The 13,406-nt window shown below is 44.2% G+C and overlaps 1 protein-coding gene across 6 annotated transcripts in view; it reads left to right on the forward strand.

The window, feature by feature from the left end:
• Positions 1 to 13,406, forward strand: part of LOC119861876 (synaptotagmin-like protein 4) — a 67,771-nt gene that overhangs the window by 14,412 nt on the left and 39,953 nt on the right. For 2 of the 6 annotated variants that reach the window (XM_043492359.1, XM_043492358.1), the window contains exons 2-3: positions 7,059 to 7,189; positions 7,787 to 8,360. In XM_043492359.1, the coding sequence (XP_043348294.1) occupies positions 8,260 to 8,360 (101 nt within the window). In that variant the 5' untranslated portion in view covers positions 7,059 to 7,189; positions 7,787 to 8,259. Of the gene's footprint in view, positions 1 to 6,481; positions 7,465 to 7,786; positions 8,361 to 13,406 lie in introns of those variants that run through there. The other 4 variants (XR_006274250.1, XM_038417604.2, XM_043492356.1 and 1 more) reach the window with 3 other exon arrangements.

The raw sequence follows: 13,406 nt of genomic DNA on the forward strand, positions 1-13,406 counted from the left end.
CCTGGTCAGCCATGAAACTGGTTTTCAAAGCTTCTCTGATGCGCAGCGCGCCCTGCTATGCTCTTCTAACCTGATGTCTGGCTGCGTGTAATTAGCGGCCAGGCGATTTGCCTCAACTTCCCACCCTGCCATAAACGTCTTTCCCCTTACTCTCACACATATTGTGGAGCACACAGCAAGCGGTAATAACAATCGGAATATTGGTTTCGTTGAGGGCTAACCGAGTCAGTAAACTGCACCAGCGCGCTTTTAAATGTCCAAATGCACATTCTACCACCATTCTGCACTTGCTCAGCCTATAGTTGAACATGTCCTGACTACTGTCCAGGCTGCCTGTGTACGGCTTCATGAGCCATGGCATTAAGGGGTAGGCCGGGTCCCCAAGGATAACAATAGGCATTTCAACATCCCCAACGGTTATTTTCGGGTCCCTTGCTGCAGCTGTTCAAACAGACCAGAGTTTCTGAAGATGCAAGCGTACTGTACCTTTCCGGGCCATCCCACGTTGATGTTGGTGAAACATCCCTTGTGTCCACCAGTGCTTGCAGCACCATTGAAAAGTACCCCTTGCAGTTTATGTACTGGCTGCCTTGGTGGTCCGGTCCCATGATAGGCATACGCATTCTGTATATCGCCTCACCACAGTTAGGGAATCAGCAGCTCAGTGATTACGTTGGTTAGTTGGATCACAGCAGCCCCCACAGTAGATTTGCCCACTCCAAATTGATTCCCGACTGACAGGTAGCTGTCTGGCTTTGCAAGCTTCCAGAAGGCTGTCGCCACTCGCTTCTGAACTGTGAGGGCTGCTCTCATCTTAGTATTCTTGTGCTTCAGGGCAGGGGAAAGCAAGTCACAAAGTTCCACAGAAGTGCCCTTACAGATGTGAAAGTTTCGAAGCCACTGGGAATCATCCCAGACCTACAACACTATGCGGTCCCACCAGTCTGTGCTTGTTTCACGTGCCCAGAATCGGCATCTACGGCATAAGCCTACCCCATTGCCACCAGGATGGCCAAATAGCCGGGATCCATGCTTTGAGAGGTGTCTGTGTCCATGTCCTCATCACCATGCTGCCATCACCTCCTCGCCTGCTTTTGCAGGTTCTGGTTATGCATATACTGCATGATAATGCAAAAGATGTTAACAATGCTCATAACTGCCACAGTGATCTGAGCGGGCTCCATGCTTGCTGTGGTATGATGTCTGCAGGAGAGCAGAGTGGCAGCAGAAGCGGTCGTTCAGTGACGATGGTTTGCAGACCTACTGCACTGTCTGCTGCCAGGACACAACAGCTGAGTGGGCTGCACGCTTGCCGTGTTATGACGAGACAAGAGCAGCTGAGCAGAGTTGCAGCGGAAACGGCCCTGCAAGACCACTAGGAGAGCAGAGTGGCAGTGGAAGCAGTGGCTGATGACCAACGAGGTGGATTTATGAGAGCAGGAGAACAGAGTTGCAGCGGAAGCGGGAACCCATGAGAGACAACATGGAGAAATTCGCTATCGAGACAAGAGCCGGAAAGCAGAGTGGCAGCGGAAGCAGTGGTTTGATGACAACAGTTAGCAGTTCTACTCCACTATCTGCTGAAAGCAGTATGGCGCCCGCACGGAAAAGAGGCGCAAAACGATTGTCTGTCTTTGCTTTCACGGAGGGAGGGGTGACAGACAACATGTACCCAAAACCACCCGCGACAATGTTTTTGCCCTGTCAGGCATTGGGAGCTTAACCCAGAATTCCAATGGGCGGTGGAGACTGCGGGAACTGTGGGATAGCTACCCACAGGGCAACACTCCGAAAGTCAACACTAGCCTCGGTGGTGTGAACGCACTCTGCCGACTTAATGCGGACACACACAATCGACTGTATAAAATCGCTTTCTAAAAATTGACTTCTATAAATTCGACCTTCTTTCGTAGTGTAGACATACCCTTAGATTCCAAGGGTTGCTCTGATTGAGGTTCTGCTTCCCTTGGCAGCTCAGGAGCCTGTTTGCATTTGCAAAAACCTCTTGCTCTCTGTAGACTCTGTTGTAACCACCCTTCCAACTTCTGTTACCTACAAACTGTGTCCTCTCTGTGCCTTCAGTTGTGGTGTGAGAGCCTTCTTCTGTGCAGCACCTGCCACTTCTAACAGTCTTCCCATCTCCTCTCCATGTTCTTTTCATTTCACTTTTAAATCTCATCTGAGAACTTTCACTTCTCAGCCCCAATTCCTTCCCTATATTACTTACTTTCTTTCTCCCTCTGCAGCTCTTTGTATCTGCACTGTACAGTTCATTTTAAGATACATTTGCACAGACAAAATGGAGCATAGCTATGTGAAAATGCTGAACAAAGTACAGTGAAACAAACCAGCAAGTTGGTAATAATGGTGTCATCTGGGCATCCCTGAATGTGCTGAGTTTCTCTTTATTCCCCGTTGTTGCTTGCTGAGGACGCAAACCTGGAAACACGTTGTCCTTGTGGCTTCTTGTCACCACAGAAAATGCATTATTTCTCATGACCCTTTTTTAGTAGTGTGGCTATGTGACGGTGCAGGACAGCCCAGCTGGGTTAGGGAAGAGCCAGCAACTCCCAGTCCCAGCTCACTCCCTGTTAGTGTCTCAAGCTTGTCCTGAAAAACACTCCCAAGTTATCCTGTCTGTCTTCTGGTTGATTTGTTGAATGAATTGGTAATTCTAACTAATACAGTCAGGACTCTCTTGGGTAAGGGTAGCCTTGCACCTGTTTCATAGCCCCATCTGGAACTCCTGTGTCTTTGTGGGCTCAATTCCACGAGAGGTCTATGGTCTCTGCTGGCAGAATTCTACTGAAGTCAGTGGAGTTACACCAGCAAAGAATCTGGCCTGGGATCTTAACAAATAGTAATATGTTCCATGAACTGTTCCATGTCTGTCAACAATGGTGGAGCCTGAAATGGGTCTTTGTGAGATTATCTTTTCTTAGGGTGAAACTCTGCCCATTGAAGTCAATGGAAGTTTTGCTTGGACTGCAAATCTTGCTTCACTGAAATCTAAGAATTCAGTTAGGGCCAATCCAATGCCCATTGATGGCACTAGGAAGACTTCCATTGACATCTGTGGACATCAGACCAGTCCTTAATGGTTAGAGCCTTTTATATGGGTTTTCAAGATTGCCTCCTTTAAAGAAAGTGGTCTTTTTCTATCAGTAACAGGTTGGCTTTTTCTGCCATTCTGCTGATGAAAGCAAATTGAGTCTTCCAAATGTCTTACCTTTTCCAAACGTGTATTGCTAATTGTTACTATTGCTTCTGCTTTTAAATATGGTGCAATTTCCTTGTATTTGTCCCAGCCTACCAGGTATATCTTAACTGACTGATGTGTTGTGAAGTGCTTACCTCCTGATGCTCTACAGTCTGTAATTCTGTTACGTTGTCACAGGTTATTTGGTAGTGGTGGGGGCTAGAATAGGTGACCTCTTCAGGATGCTGCTATGTTCACCTTGCCATGAATAGTCTTGCAGGGGACAATTATTTCCTTTTACTGGTTTTGTTGTGTGTTAGGCAGAGGATGGAGATTATTTTATTAAACTGACATTTTCCTATATCTTTATTGAATTAGTATGGAAAACTGTATATGTTCCATATCCCATTTTTGTTCTGTAAGGTGATGTGGTCCAGATCTGGATGACTGTGTTGATCTAGGTCAGTGGTCTCAAAAGTGAGGTGCGCGCATCCCCGGGGGTGCACCAGAGGATCCCTGCGGGTGAGCGGCAGGAGGAGTGCCGCTGGACAGCACTCCGCCGTTTTTTTTCTTCGGCGGCAGCTCTGCACGCCCGCAGCAGGTCTTCCCATCTTCTTTCTTCGGCGGAACGCCTGTGGCAGGTCTTCCCCTCTCCTTTCTTCGGCAGCACCATTGGGGTGCGTGATCCAAAAACTTTGGAGACCATTGATTTAGGTAATAGTGTGGTATCGACTTGTCAAATATTCAGCCAGCATTACCAGTGAAATGGGATTTGTCCGCCAAATTTGCAGATTAAAGCTTCTAATTTGGCTCAGTTTCTCTTTTGTATGCAGAACACCATAGAGTAAATGGAATCCACTTAGCCTGCAGTGTGTGGTATCGTTAATCTCGGCACATACCAATGTTGAGGAAGAAGACATGCGACACTCAGAAACAGGATGTACACTGTGAAAGGAGATCTGAGACTGGAGTGCCCTGTAGATAATCTGTAGGTGACAAATGTCTGTAAACAGCTAATTGGCAACAGTCTTCTTCTGGCACCATTTATCTCAATGGCTTGTATTAGGCTTCGTTAAGAAGCCCATTGGCATAGCTGAAAAGCACAGCATACACAAGAAGGCAGCTCCTCTAGTAGCCAACTTTCCAAAAGGAGCAGTGGTTTCATGCATAAGTAGGCTAACAAGAGCTTCATTTTCACACAAGTCTTCCCCCAAACTGGTTTATTATTTAAAAGAAAAAAAAATACCAGAAGAAAGCAGGCTCCTCTATAAAGAAAAGGTAAAATAACTTGAAGGTAGTAGATTGCAATACTTTAGAGTGCAGCTTTATAACACTTACGCGCGTGAGTAATCCTTATTCCTGCAAGTTCTCCTATTTGTAGTCTGTTGGACTACTTCCCTGAGTAAGAATTGAGCCCTTAAGCCTTCTTTTCACAGGTGGTTATTTGTACACCCTTGTTCAAACCCTTGAATAAACTGGTAATTTGAATTCTGAGTAGATTAGCCTAGAGGGCGGGGTAATTCAGTTGTGCATACACAGTACAAATTATAACACACGGCAGACAGTCAAGTCGCAAAAGGCACAGGAGAAATAAAAAGCTCTCCAGCATGATCCAGGACCATAGATGATCTAAATGTACTTTAGCATGGCATTTAAGATTACAAATATATTCCCTTCAAGTCACAACAGTTTATTAACCCTCTAAGCATAAAAATGCTTCAGAGAAAGTTAGGTGTTTGGCCTCTCCCTTTTTTTTTTGGTCCTGGGATTTTGGGCTGGTGCGTGGGGCATACCAATTATGTCTGCTCAGTGCCATTGGTTACAGAGAGATAGCAGGGCTAATTGGAGGAAAGTTAATTGATTGCTGATTATTGGTCCAGATCCTTAGCTGGTATACATGGGCACAGCTCCATTGAACTCAAGACAGAAGCTACTGCAGTGAAGGGTGTAGCCAGCCTGGAAGGATGGCCCTAAGGAAGGAGTGTGGCAGTAGACATATCAGATAACCCGCCTCCACGTTGGTCACTCTCTACTTAACTTGTGGGGTTTCTGTGAACCTGGAAACAGACTATTCCAATTTGACCTCTTTGCATTTCTCTGCACAACAAACCCTCCTCGTGTTGATCTTTCTAGGAGGTTCTCCTTCAGAGAGATTTCTATCAAGGTAATTAGATGTAAAAGACATTTTTGGACATCTAGTACGTTCCCTTTGTCAATGCAGGGATGGGCCTTGTTGTTACTGAATAGGGGAACATTACAACATATTGTCACCCCTCTCCCATAGCAGATTTGGGAGGAGAGAGGACTACTTCCAATATAGAAAAGTATTTTAATGAGAGAGAGAAAACAAATGAGACCTAGGACATTTATGGTAAGAAATGTTATGGAAGCGGTATATGTTACAGAATGCAGTGTTCCTGCCTGATAACATACAGTTGATGTCAATTGATCTTATTCCTGTTTATTGTGCCTCTAGATACTAGTAAACTAATTACACGCTATTGCCCTTATCTTAAAATACTGTGGTGAATAACTGCAGGTTTTCCTGTTTCAAGCCTGAATCCACAGCAACAGAGGTGTGGTAATGTGCAGAGCAAACATCAAGAAATGTTTTGGCTAGAATCATAAAGGCGACAGTTTTGCTTAGCTCCTATGAAAATAATTTCTGTTTACTTCTGCGTGACTGGTCCCAATGGCTTAGCAGCATTGAAGTCAGCTACCCAAACAGCAGGTGGAGATTTCTCACAATTTAAAAACAAAACAACTTTTCCACAGTAAATGGTTCAGGTAGTTTGGGTTTTTTTTTAAAACCTGTTTTCCAAAAAGAGGGTGTTGGCAGTTTGTTTGTGGTGGGCTTTAATTTCATTTTTGACCTCCTATGCCATAATGAAATAATTTACTAAAATACAGTCTCCAGAAGGTAAAACAGGACACTTTAACTAGTAGATGCTTTGTTTATATATGTAGGTAAATTTTGTTCGTAGTTTATTAGGTTGCTGAGTAAATGTGAGTCATTGCTGGAGAGATTCTCAAGTAATTTTGGCCAAAATTTCAGGTTTTGTTAAAAATTAAATAAAAGTTTTGACAAAATAAAGAGTAACAAATATTTCATGGTGCATTTTATTTGAACTTAAACATGTCCTGGAAATGTTGGTTAAACTCATCGTTGTGATAGTGCATGAGAACCAGTAGAGGAAAGTGACTGGAAACAAACATGAAATTGCTCTGTGCAGTTTCATACCAAGCTGCTGATTAAATGTACATTTCATGCAGAAGTGGTGAATTTTTTTGAAGTATTTCTATTTTAATCCTCTAAAGTGGTACTGGTAACACAGGTAAGAAAATATGATGTTGGTCAGACAAAAACAGTATTGGCAACCCCAAATATACATAAATCTTGAGTCAGCCCTCTTTCTCCTCCCTTCCCCCCCAAATTATGAGATTGAGTGTGGTTTTTTTAGGTCAGGGAATTTTAAAAACAATACCTTTTGATTTCATTTTATGACTTTTGAGCCTTTAGGTTTCTTTTCTTTTTTTTCTTTTTTTTTTCTCTCCCCAGGTTTTTCTTTCTAACCATGAGGGCTAGAAAATCTTTTTTTTTCCTTTTCTTTTAAATGATAGCTGAGTTGCTCCCATTATCACCTGACTTCAAAAGCTGAGGCTTTAAGAAATGACAAATATCACAAAACTCATGATCAGATTGCAAAAGTTGGCAACACTGGGAAAAGTGCTCTTGTTCCATGTGGTTCTGTGAGCTGCATGTTTAAATAGAAAGCACTTTAAAGGACCAGAGTAGAAATTGCCATATTCCATGGATAGACAGGTTTTTGTTTTTGTTTTTTTCATGTGTGCAAAGCAGTTGATTCTGTGCTGTAGGTAATATCCACCGAGCATCTTTCATCACTACCTGGAGACCACCTTTAATTTCCCTTTCTGCTGCTTCATAGTGACCTTCCATCTGAAAGAACCTGGAGGTAACTCCCTCAACAGGTGATCAGGAACCTCTTTACCCTCAAATTGGCTAGAGCCGTGGGGCACACTGTAACAGAGCAATATGTGATCTGCTCCCCCTCTCCACTTCTGTGCTCAGTGCCAGCTGGACCACAGAATGATTTAAAAATCCTACTGTTTGAATAGCAAATACAAATGCAGTGTAAGGAGACCTGCCTACACATTACTAAATGAGCAGCATGAAGGTTCTTTTTGTAGATTAACCAGAGATAATAGTTAGCACTTACAAACCATTTTTTGGATCTCTTAAGTGGGTAAGTGTCTGACATTCACCTCCTTCTACAAGTGGGAAAATGGAGGTGAAATGAATTAATACCTTGCCTGTGTTTCTTACCTGTTTGTTTTAGAAGCAGTGTGCTAGGGAAGCTGTTTACCAGTTCCCATGAAGCTGACTAAAATAAGCTTGTGTCATGGTTAGACTGATACCATATCGAGAGCTGTCAGAGATGGGGAGAAAGGCAGAACAGCTTGCTATGGGACTTGTGCTTAAGAACAAATAAACACCCCGAATGTACACATTCAGTCACCATATGTCATGTTTATCTATAAAGGCATCTCTGTGCTGTTTCTTTGCAGGGACAACTGAACTGCACTTGAGATGACTTCTATACTGAGGAGGACACATGCCAGAAGTTCTGGTGATTGATGTCTAATGTCTGAGTCGGTCCTTCATCCCTTCTGAGGCAGCTAAAGCCAGTGGGAAGCTCTCTTCTCTATATTTGGATATTTGATTGACTGTGTTTGAGGCAAAGGAAGGAACATAACTGTGGAGAGAGGTTTTGGGGTTTTTTTTTCCCCCTTGGTACAAGCAGGCATTCTGTATAGAAAACCATGCGAGAGAACTGCTTAGTGTCTTGAAGTACGAGTCAAAATCTTAATGCAACTTGCCTCCAAGCCATGCTGTTGTGAAGCATTTCTTTCATGCTGTAATACTGTTTGGCACACTGAGCCCCCTGCTCAGGGAGCTGCTGATGGCACTCTCACAATCGGCTCTCAAATAGTTTCTGGTCTGTCGGTGCTCCAGCTGGCTGGAGATCATTACAGAGAAGATGCTGGACCTAAGCTTTCTGACAGAAGAGGAGTATGAGAAGCTTATGAAGGTTCTGCAGAGAGATGCAGAGCTGAAGAAAAAAGACAGTGATCGTATCAGGTAAGAGAGCTTGAGTGCACACAAATGCTGATCTGTGAGGCTCATCAGCTTAGGATCTCCCCACCCCCCCCCTTCCCAGCAGTGTGCATGTGTGAGGGCTGTAGACTACAGTGGTTCTTTTTTCCCCCTTCACTGTCCGAGCCTGAAGAATCTTCTATTTCCCCTCTTGCTTTTTCTACCACGCTGCTGTGGCCACCAGGAGAGCTGGGCACAACTGTCTCTGATTCCAACAGTAACTCTCACATGCTTGGAGGAGTCATGTTTGAGTGATGGGAGTGAAAATACAGGAGCAGCAATTGATGTGAGTCTTCCCCCTTGGAGTGTAGATGTTTCCTAGGATTTATTTAAGTGGGAGTTTGAATCTCTACCTTGTCCACTTACAAAGCTTTTCCATGATGCTTCTCACTGTGGTACCTGAGTGCCAATGCACATTTAATGACCACATCCTTCCAACAGCCTTGTGAGGGAGGGCAATATACGATCTCTATTTTATAGATGGGGAGCTGAGGTAGAGAGGCTAAGTGATTTTCCCAAGGCCACACACAGAGCTGTGGCAGAACCAGGAAGAGATATCAGATCTGCAGTGCCCTTACCAAAACACCATCCTTCTGCTGTTTTGATTTTTCGTTTGCATTCTGGATGGTTTGTTAGTTGTTGCTGCTGCCACTTCTAAATTGCCAGCCATTAAGCTATTCTGGTTGTCAGTAAGCACAAGGCTTAAAAATTTGGAGCAGCCAGCCTGGCTCTATGAAAGTCAATGGAATTATGCCAGTTTACTCTAGTGATATGACCTTTTGATATATTGCTGAGTCAGAAAAGCCTGTGCCCATCATGAGGCAAGACACACTGTCTAGGATGATGGGTGGGTAGCACTTCTACAGCAGCCTCTAAGGAGCCTTTGTATGTCCTGCCCTCCAGCTAGAGGAAATTTGCTCCAGAGACCAGATAGTAGTGGGGTGGGAATGTCAGAAAGCATGACTGGAGTCCAGTCTAATCTTTTTCTAGCAGAGCAATCTTGGGTAGGGTTGTGATTTTTGTTTTCACTATGATTCTATACTGGCAGAAGCTCTAGTGTAGAGGCTGTTATACCAGCCTAGCATTATTTGTGCAGGGAACCAGTATAAGCGATACCAAATGCAATTTTTTTCTGACATAAGCTGCATCTGCATGGGGAGAGTTGGAGGGAATATACTAACAAATCTTTTCTAGTGTAGACCAGGATTTAGACAGAAAGAACGTGAGACTGCAAAAGCCACGGTTGGCACTAATCCAAATTATGGTTTTAATATCATGATTGCCCTCCTAAAATGCAAAATTAATTGGTCATACTGTTTAGTTTGTGGTATTCTTTCTTTCTTGCTTTACTAAAACTTGGCAACATTTCCATTTGCAGTGTTGTTTTTTTTATGCACATTTAAACTCCAGTGCACAAGGTCTTAGTTTGGAAAGAGTAACAGATACCGTATCGTACTGTATTTTAACTGTGGTGATGTTCGTGGGCCCTACTCTAATACAATTGACCTGGTTCAGTGCTTTTCTGTAGGGGATGTCCGTGGTTGGTTTCACTGTCTGACCTGCTTTTGGGCAAAACTCTGGTGGTAGTTGGGAGAAGCTGAGTAAAGTCAGAGGTGATACAGTGGATTTCCACTAGTGTCAGTGAATTCAGAATACATCCCCTAGTTTTTATGTACTATTACTTCTCTACTAGTCCTTGGTCCAAAATTTTCTCCATTGTATACCCCAAAGTAGCAGAGAAAAGGAATGGAAATTAGGCCACAAAATGCCCTAGATCCATGGTGGGGAGAGCTGTGGATTTAATATTGTGTGTTCTCCCTTTGTTCTCCCAAGTGTGCTACTCCATCTGTTCTGGGATCCACAGGCTTTCGGGGACATATTAGCATTGAGTCCAGAGGATGCTACTCTCAATGGACTCTGCTTTATACTACAGGGTGGAGTGAGAGGCCAGCTAACTAAATGCAGGGCAAGGCCCTTCAGAGGGGTTATCTTGGGTGTTCTCTGAGTTGGTGGCCCTTGTCCCTCTCCTCCCACCTGATGGGAATTTTGGATATGAGCTCCCAACTCTTCAAGTGTGGATAAAGCAGTACCCTTCCCTGGATTTGTTGCAGGAAGAGTAGCAATGTAGGTGAACCCAGGTATACCCCTAGTGCTGGGGAACTCTGCTAGCTGTGCTGATGGTTAGGGGATAATAGGGAGTCTGTAATATTGACAGAAGCACTAAATTCTAATGACATTTTGTTAGGAAACAGCATACTGCAGCAAGCAGGGTCTGCGCCCTCTCCCCGCCACACCTGCTCTGAAACAAGATGTCAAATTTGACCCTTCATATCTTTGTATCGGTATCCTCTGGGTTTTTAACACCCCCCTTGTTGGTAATTTGATCTTGGTGGCTCTTTTTCCTCTGGCACCCTCAGCGATCTCCATAGGGTTGGAAAACCTTTTCCTTGAATTGTATTGAGTACTAGGAGGTAGAGCCAGCTAACTCAGCAAAGTTTTTGTCCTGTAAATGTACAGGTTAGCAAACAAAAAACTTAATAGCTGGGGTGCCAAAAAAGTCAGCTGGGTGTGCCAGGGCCAGTTACAGTACAGAGGAGCGCTCGGGAAGGACAGCTAAGTACTTGTATGCCAAAAATCTGCTTGGTGTGGTGACCAGGAGAAAAAGGACTGTCCAGAGAGGACGTTGAGGGGCCAAATTAATCCCTCGTGTGTAACTTCAACGGGGGATGCATTTGGCTCTGTGCATGCTGGGGCATGAATTTGACTCAATACATTCTGGAGCTCATGAATGATACTTGTGGGATTGACAGACAAAAGTAAAAGAAAAGTGAAGAGCCTGTAAAATCTACCCTAAACAGGCTCCCCCCCCAAAGCAAACTGCCAAAATGCAATGACCAGTGCCTTTAGCTTGGATTTACATATGTGGGAACAGCTGAAGACCCATGTTCCCCATGTACCATTCACTGTGATTTCCTGTCGTTAATGCATGAAGCTATCTTAATTTTCTTGCTGTTCTGACCTAACCTTTGTAGCACTAGGCAGGTAAATTGCCCACTCTGTGGGCAGGAAGTTATAAAAATATCATGAAGAAAGACACAGGTGCTGTGATCTTTGTGTTTGGCATTCGTTGATATTATCCAAGTAGGAGTGCCTTTTAATAACTTTCCTCTTTCAGCTTGCAGGGGAATGGTTTCAAACTCCTGCCGCATTATTCAGCTACTTGCTGCATTAATAATGAGGGAGTGCAGCTGTTTGATACTGTAATGAACTGGCTAGTGCATATCCCTCAAAGCCTGCTAGTAGATGGGATCACAACTGCTCATCTGTGTGTCATGGGCACTATACTGTTAAGAGCTAAGGAGATTCTCCTTTATCTCAAGTCCTGGAGCAGGAAGATAAGGTTTTTTTTCCCCATTGTCGTCATGAAGTTCCCAGTGGTCATGGTGTGCAATGCTGATAACCATACAACTCTTGGGTGGCCACAGGTTTGTTACAATACATAGGATTTTTATAGGGTCCTCAGTCTGAGTCAGAAACATTCATGGATTTAGCCTCACAGTGGCCCCAGGAGGAAAATACTATGATGCCATTTTACAGCTAGGAACCAAGGCTCAGAGAGTTGAAAGAGTTTGCTCAAGTTCCTGAAGGATTTATTTGGGCAGAGCTTAAAGTAGATCCCAGTTCTTTGATCTCACTATAAGAGTTCACTCCCTCCTTCTTGTCTATGACCATCTATATTTGCATTTGAGTGGGGAAGGAACTGAAGTAGTCAATGGGGGAAGTACAATGCTGGGATTTTCTAACCTGAGCAGGGGAAAGAGCCACTGGGTTTCCCTTAATTTTATTGGCAGCTCTGAAAATCTGAGGCTCATTGTCTGCTTTCTTCAGTCTTGTGTTCTGAGCTATTTTCGCTTACTAGACCAATATATACTGGGAGGATGTGACTGGCTGTGTTGCATAGGAATGTTCAATCATGGAACATTTGCAATGCCTGGGAAGCATAGCAGCCCCATGGAGTGTGCTCAGTCAGTGTCTAATCCAGTTCATACCATAGAATATTTGATAGTGAGAAAGAGCTTGGGTGAGCCAATCAATTCCTCAAAGAGCCCTTTCGAGAGGTAAATTGCAGCCTAGCTCTTTATACCAGCTCTTATCTCTATGCAGTTCAGAGTGTCGAAACTCATTGAGGGAAAGGCCTCACACATAATGTTCATCTACCAGGGGAGCTCACACATTCATGGTGACTGCATCTCCCCTGGGACAAATACTCCTATTTGCGTCTGACTTACCAAATGAGCAAGGTTAGTTACCAGGCCAACCAACCCCCCAAGGTGATCCCCTCCCGCCCCCTTACTGCCTAGCTGACTGGCACAAATCAAGTGAGCTGTCCAGTTTCTTATAGTTGTGGCAGCTATTCATTAGCAGACATGAAAAGAGACTTGGCTAAATCTTGGTTGAAAATTTGGGCCACTCAATGGAAAAGGCATTGTCATATAGGGAGTTTGGATCTGCAGTGCCTTTCTGGACCAGCTGTCACCATGCACTAGCTTGTCACATATGGTTGGAGCAGGGGCAGCTCGTCAGCCCAGCAAGCGAGGCACAGCCTAACCAAGGATTCCCAGAAGTTACAAAATACATTTCGCATAGTTTTTTTTTTTTATTTAATGGATAAATATATGCAAATTTGAGGACCAATTATGATTTGATTTAAATGTCACAACTCTCGCTTTCCGGTAGCAGAATACAGTGTTTGAAAGTATGAAGAATGTAGTGTTGCATGAGGCTCAAACCTTGGTATAGCTAGTGCCTCGCAAAGCTGCCTTGTCACTATGGCAGCTCACCATGCCTAGGAGTCCCTTTATAAGGGCGTTGCTGTGGTTACCACTGTTTGGTGAGGCCACTGCAGGATTGTAGCAGTTATGCCCCATCCCTGCCCTGTGCAGCCCAGGCTTGCGCCCTCTGGCTTCCTTCCCCATGGGGTGGGGCCACATGTATGTGCCTGAGGAACCAACACGGGTGGTTCCAGCTTCC

The sequence above is a fragment of the Dermochelys coriacea genome, chromosome 9 (genome assembly GCF_009764565.3).
Source record: "Dermochelys coriacea isolate rDerCor1 chromosome 9, rDerCor1.pri.v4, whole genome shotgun sequence".
Taxonomy (NCBI): domain Eukaryota; kingdom Metazoa; phylum Chordata; order Testudines; family Dermochelyidae; genus Dermochelys; species Dermochelys coriacea.